The following is an 11,080-nucleotide window of genomic DNA, read 5'->3' as shown; positions in this document are numbered from 1 at the left end:
TTGCAAGGCCAAGATGCTTGAGTGAATGTGCTAGGGCCCCAGGGGCGCTTGAGAAGGAGAGACGCATGGCTCCTGAGGAGAACGGGAAGGAACCTTGGGGCACTTGGTTGAGCTGAGGTGGTCCCTGTGTTGTGCGGCTTTCAGTGACAGAAGGCGGAGAAGCGGGATGCTAACTGAGCAGACAGCAGAGGAATCAGGGCATCTTCCCGTCAGGCAAGTCAGGGGACCCGGAGGGTTCTTGGCCTAGTCTCTCAGACTGTCCCTGGTGAGGGAGCTGAGCCTGGGCAGTCTGGGAGGCAGGACCCTAGGGCTTCCTCAGCTGCCCAGAAAAGCTGTGTGGATGATCGAGGGTGCAGGGGCACCCCTTGATGGGTGGGCTGTGGTTGGCAGAGTCAAGGAGGCAGAAGTCCCTCCCAGCATGGAAGGGAGCGGCTTCTCAATTCCTGGTGTCCTCCAGGAAATCTGGAATGTTCCTTCAGGTCTTTGAGTTCACTTAGAAGTAACCTCCATGAGGACCTTCCTCTCTCTCCTCTTCCCTAGGGATGACTGTCTCCATTCAATCCTCTTCTGCCACCTACCCAGAGAGCATCACTGGCCTCTAAATGTCAGTACTGAGTCCTTACACATCAGCCTGTCCAGCCCTCATGTTTTGCAGATAGGGAAACTGAGGCCAGGAGGGGCAGTGACTGGCTCAAGGTCACATGATGGTTTAGTGGAAGGGCCAGCTCTAGAAGCCAGGCTCCTATTTGGAGGTCCTTCACTGCTCACCGGTGACTGACCTGTCTTCCCAGGTAGTAGGGGCATGAAGGGGGAATCTGCTCCAGACTTGAATTGTTGCCACAAGGCTAAGGCTCTGAGGAGTACAGGGGGATTCCTGTCCTGCAGCCTGGACTTCCAGCTCTGCCAAGGCGACCAGGTAAGGAGGGATCCCAGCCCCATCTTTGAGGTCAGCCCGATTATGGAAGGGAGAGGATGTCAGGATGAAGTGGGGGAAAATATTTAGGGACCAGATTCCCATTGTCCCCTGGTCCTGAGCATCCCTATCCCACCCAGAACTTTGTGGGGATGTGCCCTTGAGGTGCCAGAGACCCTCTCTCATGCCCCAGGGGTCAGAGTCCTCCTGTGGGGCATCAGAAGGGATAGGGCCTGTAGGACGCCTTGGCTCAATGACCATGGCCTGGGCCTTAGCGGGAGGGGAACCCAGGGCTATCTTGGGGGGCTTATAGTCTTTGATGAGGATTTTCTCCGAGTTCATCTTGGCTCCATTCAAAACACAGTTGATGGTCTGAGACCCAGTGGAACCAGGGCAGTCAGGAAGGGAGGGTGGGTGAGGGGTTCTGGAGGGTAGGAGGAGGGCAATCCTGGGATGGGCATGAAAGTTCCTGAGGAAAGAAATTTGTGGCTGAGGGATGGGGAAGCCATTTGAGTGGCAGACGTGGAGGGCAGCTCTTAGCTTCTCCTCTCCTTTTGGAAATCAAACTGGAGCTAGGACCAACCCAGGGACACAGGTGCCCCAGCCTCCCACCCCTAAGCCCCTTGCCTCCTGCCCTCCAGGTCTTCTCAGCTTGGACGCCACTCTCCGACACAGTGGACGCCCGTGGCTCATCCTGTCCCAGCTGGCTGCACCCCTTGCCCCTGGCACCAGCCAGGTCTGCCTCGCTGACCTGTCCCCAGGGCCTCGGCCTATATCTGCGCACCCTGCAGCCGACACCCCTGAGCACAGCCCCGCGGAGTCTCAGATGCGATGTCTTGAGCACAAGTAAGCCCAGGGCAGAGGGCTGCACCTGGACAGAGGCCAGAGGCGGGAGAGGACTCTTAGGTTCCAGGACAGGAAAGGGAAGGGACCAGTGCCACCGGTGAGAACAGAGCCTCACATTTTGGCCTGGAGTCCGGGCCTTGGTCCGGGGTGGGTGGGTGGGTGGGGTTTCAGGGCGAGCCCTGAGCCACAGGAGGTGGACAGGGGCTTTCTCGGGCAGGGAGATCTGGAGTAGGTGTAGCCAAAGTCCCGGGCATTGAGGATGGTGCTTTGGCTGCCTAGAATGTGTGAGCTGGAGGGGTCCTTATAAGATAGGGGTGCTGACTGGGAGCCAGCGAGCGGAGGGCAGAGTCCTGGTTCTGCTCTTTCTGGCTCTGCGGCTTCGGCCACATCACTGAGGCCCGTTTCTTCTTCCAGGTGAGTAGGATCTGTTCTAGATTTGTTGCTTTGTAATGCACCGTTTCCTTACACACTTGTGGCCTCCTGGAGGGCGGGAACTATGTGGCCATGTCAGCACGGAGCGCAGAGTGAAGCGGTTCAGTGAGGTTGGCGGAGTGAATAAATGAGGATTCAAGCAGACAGTCTACTTTGTGGCATTTTTTTCTTTTTAGTATCTCACTTTATGTCCCTCCTGGCTTATCTCCCCCCTCCCTGGCTGTTGCATCTCCACCTCCCTTGCTAGCTCTTCTCTACTTACCTCCTAAATATCCCCACGCTCTGAACTCAGTCCAGAGCCTTCTTCCCTCCCCTCCCCTGCTTTGGTCTCCTCTCTCCTCTGCTTTCCCTCCTCTCCTCTCTTGTCCACTTCAGGGAGCGTGGCACGGTCTGATAGAACTTCCTGCACTCAGGGTCACCATCCATGCTTGTGCTCTTTGCTGCCATACCTACCGAGCCTTTTGAATGTGGCTAGTGTGAGTGAGGAGCTGAATTTTTTATTGTACTTATTTTAATTAATTGAAATGGGATCACATGTGTCAAGTGACCACCAATTTTGGACACAGCAGATCTAGCTCACCCTTAGGCGGTCTCATCAGGCAGGGCTCCTGGCACCGAAACGTATGTCTTCAGCTTGGACGTCTCCTTTAAACTCCAAACCAACCAACCAAACAACCAACCAACCAAACTCCAAACCAATTCATCCAGCTGCCTACTTGACTTTTCCACCTGGGTGTCTAAAAAGCTTCTCGAATCATTTTCTCTCTCTAAAACTGTTGAGCGCTGCATAAACTCTAGCTGCTTTTGTCGGCAAGTGCAGACCAGGGAGGCTCAGAGAGGGACAACGCCTGCCCAGGTCATCCAGCAGGCTTGCAGGCTAGAGCACTCCCCCACCCCGAGCTAGCTAGCGGCCCAGTTCGATGGGGAGCAGAACTTTCCCCCAGGCTGCAGGGTCCTGACCAGTATTTCTTTTCCTGCTCAGAGCACCAGCCACCAGGGCTGCAGGCCGGCTCCACTGATGAGAAACTCACGGCCAAGTACCCTGCGAGCAGGGACAAGAGGGGAAGCCATCAGGAAAGAGCCGGCGAGGGGGCCCTCTGCCCATCGTTCTCTCCTCACAGCGGCTCTTCCCCAACCCCCTGCTCCTGCCCGCTGCCCACTCCCATCTCCAAAGAACTCCCATTCTGCCTCCACTCCTTCTATCCTGAGTATCCACTTCTGCCTCCACCTCACCTGTTCACCTATGGGGCCCTACCTTCTGTCCAATATCCCCTCCTCTTCATGCTGCCCCCAGACCCTTCCTACCCCAACAAGGCTATGCCCAGCTTGCTGATGAGTGTCAATGAACCTGGGCACCCTACTGCTCAGAGAGAGACACTGTATCCTTACCCAGCTGCCCCTCAAGCCTCTGGCCAAAGCCAACCTTCCCAGGCCCGGAGTCAAGGTCCTGGAGCTGCCAGGACCCACTCCCCAGGGCCAAAGAGCACGGGCAGGGCGGCTCCAGCAAGGCGGGCGCCCACGGGCTCCCGGCCAGGCACCACAGCTCTGCCTTACCCACTGAAGAAAGAGAACGGCAAGATCCTGTACGAGTGCAACGTGTGCAGCAAGAGCTTCGGACAGCTCTCCAACCTCAAGGTATCTGCCTCCCGGGCTCCGCTGCTCCCCTCAGCATCCTTCCATGACCCCCTCCTACCCTGCTTCCAGAATCAAGGACTTGAAAGCTGGAACAACTCCTGGGCAACCCCTAGGCTGTGATCTGGGATGGTTCATTTGGCCCCTCACTGTCATGTTTGCAGAGAGGAGATGCAGGACAAGATGGCCACCAAAGTCCTCTCCACCCTAAGAGACTGTCTCTGAGGGCATCTCATTTCAGTCAAAAATGGGGAAACTGAAGGAAAGGTTTGCCCGAGGTCACTTTGGTTTCATGGTGACGTTAGGCCTTGATGGTAGCCTCTCCGTGTCGAGTGCAAAGCCCTTTCCCAAACAACCATCTTTCTAGATCCCCGGTTAAGCCTCCTCTTCCTCATTTGTTTGAAGGTCCAGTGGGGGAGCGGGTAGATTTTAGTGAGTCTCGGTCACAGACCTGACAACGAGCTTTTTTCACGTGGGATCCTACAAAGCAGCATGTTGCTCTTGGTGTCACCATCCACACTGCCCAGCAGCAGCACCCGGGCCCATCGCTCTGTGTCAGCAAAGATGGGGATCTATGCACGTGTTGGCAACACTGAAGTTGAGGAAAAGTTATGGTTGTTGAGGAACGGCCCTTCGGGGTCCTCCAGGGTGTGAGTTCTTAAGCTTTAATGAGATTCAAACCTGGAGAGCTAGGAAACATGCAGATTCCTAGGTCCCAGCCCCAGAGATTTTGATTCAGCTGGTCTGGGGCAGGGCCTGAGAATTTGCATTTTTCACTTGCTCCCAGGTGGTGCTGATGCTGCTGGTCTGTGGACCACACTTTTTTTTAAAGATTATTTATTTTAGGGGGCACCTGGGTGGCTCAGTTAGTTAAGCGTCTGCCTTCGGCTCAAGTCATGATCCTGGGGTCCTGGGACGAAGCCCGGCATTGGGGGGGGTGCCCCTCTTCAGCAGGGAGCCTGCTTCTCCATCTCCTTCTACCTCTTCCCTCTGCTCATGCTCGCTCTCTCTCAAATAAATAAATGTGTGTTTTTTTTAAGATTATTTATTTTAGAGAGAGAGTGAGAGAGAGCAGGGGGAAGGGGCAGAGGTAGAGGGAGAGAGAGTCCACGCCAACTCCGAGCTAAGCATGGAGCCCGACACAGGGCTTGATCTCACGACCGTGAGATCACAACCCTGAGATCACGAACTGAGCTGAAGCCAAGGGTTGGTCGCTTAACCGACCGAGCCACCCAGGCGCCCCTGTGGACCACACTTTGCGCTGCACTGCTCAGGATATATATACGTGGGCCATCCCTTACCTAGCCTTCTGACCACTGTCACCTCCCCTCCCACGGGGCACCAGAAAGAGTGAGGGTAACTTGGAGAGTGGAAGAGAGGCCCTGAGGGCAGTGGTAGGGTAGCAAGGGGATTGAGAATCCTTGATGCGAAACAGGGGTCCTGTGGGATTGTGGGGAGAGATTTGGACAGGATCCCCGGCCCTGCTGGAGGGTGCTGGGCAGGTGGCAGCCTTTCTCCCACACCTGGCTCAGGTCCATCTGCGTGTGCACAGTGGGGAGCGCCCATTCCAGTGTGGCCGGTGCCAGAAGAGCTTCACCCAGCTCGCCCACCTGCAGAAGCACCACTTAGTGCATACTGGGGAGCGGCCCCATGAATGCCTGGTGAGAGCCTACTTCCCCTCCCCCGTACTCCTGCAGGCTGGTGAGTAGTTCCAGGCACCTGGACAGATGGCCCCTGTAGCCTCCATTCACCAATGCTCCTGAGCAAGTGCAGACAGGACTGGAGGCAAGGGTGGAGGCGGGGAGGGAGGTGGAGGGAGGTAAAAATGACCCGTCAGCCTGGAAGGGCCAGACTGTGAGACTGGAGGTCCCTCCCTAGGCCTGGGGTGAGGAACAGAGATGTATGTCTACGGGAGGAGAATAATAAAGCTGGGGAGTCCTGGAGAGTGGATACCCGTAACCTGCTTCCCAGGGTTGCTGGAGAAGTAAAGGGCCTCGCGTGTGCAAAGTACACAAACACTACAGATAACACAGCTCGATGTTAGCTCCTTCTCTCTTTGAGTCTTGCTACATCCCTTGGGAGGTCAGAACAGCAGGAATTCTTTCCCCAGTTTACAGAGGCAGACGTGAAAGAAGCATCGCGGTTCTAAGTCTGGGCTACTTGGGTTCAAATCCCAGTTCTCCCTCCAACTTGTGTGATCTTTGGCTAGTGGCTCTCCTCCTCTGAGCCTCTGCTTTCTCACTGTAATAGAGGAATTATACTAGGACTTAGCCCTGCTTCTCCAGGGTCCCGGGGAAGACTCTGTGAGACCAATTCCTGGCATGTGGCAGCTCCCAGTAAATGTTAATTACGCCCACGAAAGCTGTAGGCCCATGCTTAAGGGTCCTATGTGATGATCTCATCCAGTCCGTCACACCTCTGAGGTTAGGTATTAATGGTCACATGTTACCAATAAGGAGAACGAGGCTCGGGCAGGAGATGGTACCTATGCAAGTTACACAGGGAGTAAGAACCGGGATAGTAACCCAGGTCTCCGAGTCCCAGGGAGAAATCATCAGGGGAAATCTTCCGGGCCAGGGTTATAGGCAGGTGGTGTGGGGGGAGGGGTGCCCACCGTTGGGGGGCTGGAGCAGAGATCCTGAGCCAGCCAGGTGGGCGGAGCTGACACCAGTGCCCATTCCCACCAGACGTGCCACAGACGCTTCGGCAACTCCAGCAACCTCAACACCCACCTGCGCCTGCACTCGGGGGCCCGGCCCTTCTGGTGCAGTGTCTGTCCCCGGTGCTTCGCCCAGCGTGTTCACCTGAAGCTGCACGACCACCTGCACGGCCTTGTGGCCTAGCTCACAGCCACCTGCCCCTGGCGTCTCTTGCCTGCCTTGCCCGATGGCACCAGGAAGCCCTAGATCTTGCGGCGCTGCCATCAGAGAGGCAGACGGGCTGGGGTTTGGAAAAGGTCAAGGTGTCCTTGGCATCTGGGGGAAAGTATGGGCAGCCAGCCTGAGCTCTGGTGCCAGGACGGCCCCGGGGAGGGGGCAGGAGCAGAGCAATTAAAGGATTTTCTCTATGGCGAGTTGAGGCCTCCCGGACTTCAGCAGTGGCGGGGGAGGGGGGAGGGAGGAAGCAACTGTGTATCTGTCAGACTTCACACCTCACCTGGAAGCAGGTCAGAGAACACAGCCAGGGAGAGCCTGTGATGCCCGCTCACGGGGTGGGTGCTTGCAGCCATCCACATCAGCTGGATTTGGGTCCTTCTCCGTGTCTGGGACTTGGCTCTCCCATCTCAGCTTGCCAATGGATAGTCCAGCCTTCCAGGGCTCTGCATGGCACAGACTGTGCTGCCAAGCACTGGGCACACTGCTCTCTTTCCTGAGCAGATGTTCCAGCACCTGCCCAGATGTATGTCTGCTGCTTCCCACCACCTTCCTGTCTCACGGCTCCTAGGAAGCCAGTGTGCCTCCTTAGCTGGTACTCCCTGCCATGGTCAGGTAGGTGGGGTGTGCTTCTCCCTCTGTACGTGCCAGGATCTGAGCCCCCCGTGGGGGTGGAGGGGCAGGAACACAAGGAGGTCAATGTCCATTCATGACCCAGAAACACCAGGTCGTCCTGTGTGCCAGGACCACTCACCACAGAAGGCAAAGGGCTAAGGAGGTACGAGTCCACAGAAGGTGTAGAGACCCTACAAGGAGTATAAGGGAAGAACTGGCAAAGAGAACCTGAGGGGGACGCCTGGGTGGCTCAGTCGGTTGAGCGTCTGCCTTCGGCTCAGGTCATGATCCCAGGGTCCTGGGATCGAGTCCCACATCGGGCTCCCTGCTCCGCGGGGAGTCTGCTTCTCCCTCTGACCCTCCTCCCTCTCATGCTCTCTGTCTCTCATTCTCTCTCTCAAATAAATAAATAAAATTTAAAAATAATAATACAAAATAAAATTCTTAAATAATAATAGCTGGCCAACTTCCAGCAGGGGCCTCCATTCGCGCCCCCAGGGGTTTGAAAGCGACTTCCCCACCCGGGGACTGGGCGAGCTTCGCGCTGTGTCGTACGCTCTGCAGGAGCGCGCGAGAACTCTCAGGAGCCCACCGCGGCGGGGCAACGGCGGGGTCGGCTTCGGCCTCTCTCGTCCCCTAATCAAGGTCCGGGTTTAAAGCCCACCCCGTCACCCTTTCGGCTCTGCGCCAGAGGCCAACCCCTCGGGCTAGGCCCCATCCACTCGACAAGACCATGCCCCCTCCCGTCTCGACCTCGCCCCCGCGTTCTAGCCCCTCCTTCTCGGGGGGAGAGACGACCGTCGTTCAGCCCCGCGTCCGGCCCCCGCTCGCCCGAGTTTCCCCTTTCCTGCCCACCTCGTGCAAGGCCAGCTTGGGGGCCGCTCACCCCGGTGTGCCCCTGGAGCCTCCCGAGACCTAAGGAAGTAGCGCGGACCGTGCGGAGAGCACGGCAAGAGCGGGGAGGAGAAGTGGGGCACAGGCGGAGCGACCCCTGCAGAACGCACCCCATGTCTTGGGGCAAGGGCCGCCTCTGGGTCAGTCCCCGCCCGCACGGACTGCGGGCGGGGCCGCTGTTTGTTCAAGGGGGCGGGCCGGAGAAGGCGTTTCTCTGCTGAGGAGCGGATCCGGGTGGCCCCCGTGGCCCCCGAGCGCTGTGGTGCCCGGGAGCTCGGAGCCTTGCCCTGGCCATGGCCGACCGGCACGGGAGTCTGGGGGCGCGCCTGGCCCGCGGCTTGGCCAGGCTGGGGCTCCGGAGGGAGCGCCGGGGGAAGCGGACCCCGGAGGAGGCCAGAGCCCGGGATAGGTGAGGGGGATGGAGGAGGGCTGCAGGGGCGCCCCTAGGGGTGTGTGTGTGTGTGTGTGTGTGTGTGTGTTAGAGGGTAGTGGATGTTCAAATAAGCGTGTATGAGTGTCTGAGAGCATAAAAATATACGTGTCAGTGTACTACGATTTTGGATATATGAATGTGAACATGGTCTTTAGAAAGTACCTGCGCTCTTTTGAAACTTTGGCAATTCCCGAAGTCAGGCGACGGCCCGTGGATAATGATTTCCTCTCCAGAGCCAGTTTAAGGGCAAACGTAGGAGCTCCCCCTGCCCCTGTGGACTTAGTCACGTCACAGGCCAGTTTCCCTCTGGTCTGCATTCCCTTTGTCCTGAGCACGACAGGCACCTGAGTTGTCGGAGACGGCGCTGCGTTTGCCCTCAGATGCCACGGGGACGGTTTCCCGTCATCCCAGACTGTAGTAACAATAAACCTTTATGTGCCTCTTGCATCCTGCCTTACCTGGATTATCTCATTTAATCCGCACAGCAGCTCCATGAGGCAGGTAGTTCATGTGGTTCAGATGTGGAAACCGAGGCTCAGACAGGTTAAGTCACCTGCCCGGTCACACAGCAGGGAAGTGGTGGGGGCGGGGTTAGAGCTTAAGCAGTCCGACTCCAGAGCCCCTGTCCTGAAGCGCTGGGCTGCTCTCTTGCCTGGGGAGATTTCAGGACTGCAAGCCAGGGGGCCAGACTTCCGTCCCAACCCTAGGTGCCACTGGCCTGGTCACCTTGAACAAATTGCTTCCTCTCACTGAGCCCACTCATTGATAGCTACTGTCTAAGTGGAAGGAAAAAGGCTCTGGATGGCAAAGCTGAATGGCTGGGAGGGATAGTGAAGAGGCCCCCAGTGGCTCACGGGCCCTGTATCTGAAAAGAGCATGGAATGTGCTCCCAGGCACCAGGTGTTGTGTATCTATTAGTTACCAGGCAATTTGTTCTGATCTTATCATGACACAGCTGTCTTTAGCAGCCCTGGGAGGGGTGGGGTACCTGAGGACTGGGCAGGTGCAGAGGGAGAGGAGGGGTTTGTGCTGTTCTCTCACACCAAAGAGGGAGGGGAGGGGAGGGCCTAGCCACCCTGGAAAGCCTGGAAGCCTGGGTGCCCCAGGGGGTACCCACACCCTGCCACTGCCCTGCCCACCCCCACCTGGAAGCCACGCCCTCTCCCATTACCTGGTCTGGCAGGAACCTGCCCTATAGGCCCCCGGTGGCACTGCCCCTCCCTTTCCCCACTTGAGAGGAGGCAGGGTTGGCATGCTGGTGAGTCAGGGGTTGGGAGGACAGGGGAGGGACTGTGCATGCTCATGGGTCAGCGTGATGATACATCCCATGCGTGCACTTGTACTCGGTTCTCACCAGATGTGGTAATGGGACTCCAGCACTAAGGCCCAGGCCTCTCTGAGCCCTGCTGATTGCCCCTGGGCAGGGGCAGGGTGGGGGGCGGCAGGCAGTCAAGGCACTTTTCCCCATCTTGCCCCCATTAGTGCCATGATGTCCAACCAGCCTTTGGAATGGGACAGTCCTAGTGTCCTAACTCCCAGGCTCACCAGCTGTGTGACTCCAGGCAAGTCACTTCACCTTTCTGGGCCTCAGTTTCCTTATCTGAAAAATAGGGACATAATATCCACCTTCTAGGATTATTGTGAGGCTTGAAGGAGATCACGTGAGCGCCATACCTAAGGCTAAGCCTGGCGCTGGGAGGGCCTCAGCAAATGGCAGGCTTTGGAATTATTGAGGTGCTGTCCTTTTTCTATATTCTGGTCCTGCTACAGACCTAGTCCCCACTCTTGTCTCAAGCTCATCTCCTGTCTCTTTCTCTCTTTTGGCGAGTAGACAGCTGGGGGAGGGAGCAGAAGGGAGGCTGCTGCGTAGACCTTGCCCCACCCACTCCTAAGGTTTCAGGAGCTCATCCTGCCTATGTGCCCTGAGAGAAGTAGGGGAGGGCCCCAAGGTCCAGTCTGAGGGTGGGAGGGGAAGAGGCTACTTCACTCCTTTCCCTGTGCTTCCTTCCTAGGCCCTGGGGTGGCCGGAGCTGCCCTGACCTAACCCAGGGCCTGGGCAGCACCAGCAACGTCAGTCTCAAGGTAAGAGAGAATCTGAAGTGGTGGGAGGGGAGGGAGGGGGGTCAGAAGCTCTGGGAGGGGCTGGGCCAGCCCTGAGAACCCTGACTTAACAAGTCAGGCACCTGGAGCTCTCTAATCCTCCCTCTGCCACTGATTCACTGTGTGACCCTGCGGAGATCACTCCCCACTTCAGTTTCCCTATCTACAAAATAGGGACAAGAATGCCGCTCAGAGTTGTTGTGAAAAAGAAAGTCATGGGTGTAGGACATCCAGCAAGGGACCTAGATGCTCTGGAAGCCTGAGCTTCCTACTCAGTGCCTGTGCCCAGGAGGCCCCTTTCTGCACTCCCTCCTTTAGCTTGACCTTGTCTCCTCTTCGGCC

At 57.3% G+C, this 11,080-nt stretch overlaps 1 protein-coding gene across 1 annotated transcript; it reads left to right on the top strand.

Moving 5' to 3' along the window:
* Positions 1–802: 802 nt before the first annotated feature.
* On the top strand, positions 803–6,827 carry ZNF683 (zinc finger protein 683). Its single transcript, XM_021684405.1, is given in 6 exon segments — positions 803–916; positions 1,555–1,759; positions 3,174–3,826; positions 5,356–5,484; positions 6,511–6,649; positions 6,652–6,827. Coding segments are annotated over 6 exon segments (1,416 nt in total).
* Positions 6,828–11,080: the final 4,253 nt, after the last annotated feature.

This window comes from Neomonachus schauinslandi, chromosome 4 (genome assembly GCF_002201575.2).
Source record: "Neomonachus schauinslandi chromosome 4, ASM220157v2, whole genome shotgun sequence".
Classification (NCBI taxonomy): domain Eukaryota; kingdom Metazoa; phylum Chordata; class Mammalia; order Carnivora; family Phocidae; genus Neomonachus; species Neomonachus schauinslandi.
This window is presented reverse-complemented; position numbering and strand designations above follow the sequence as displayed.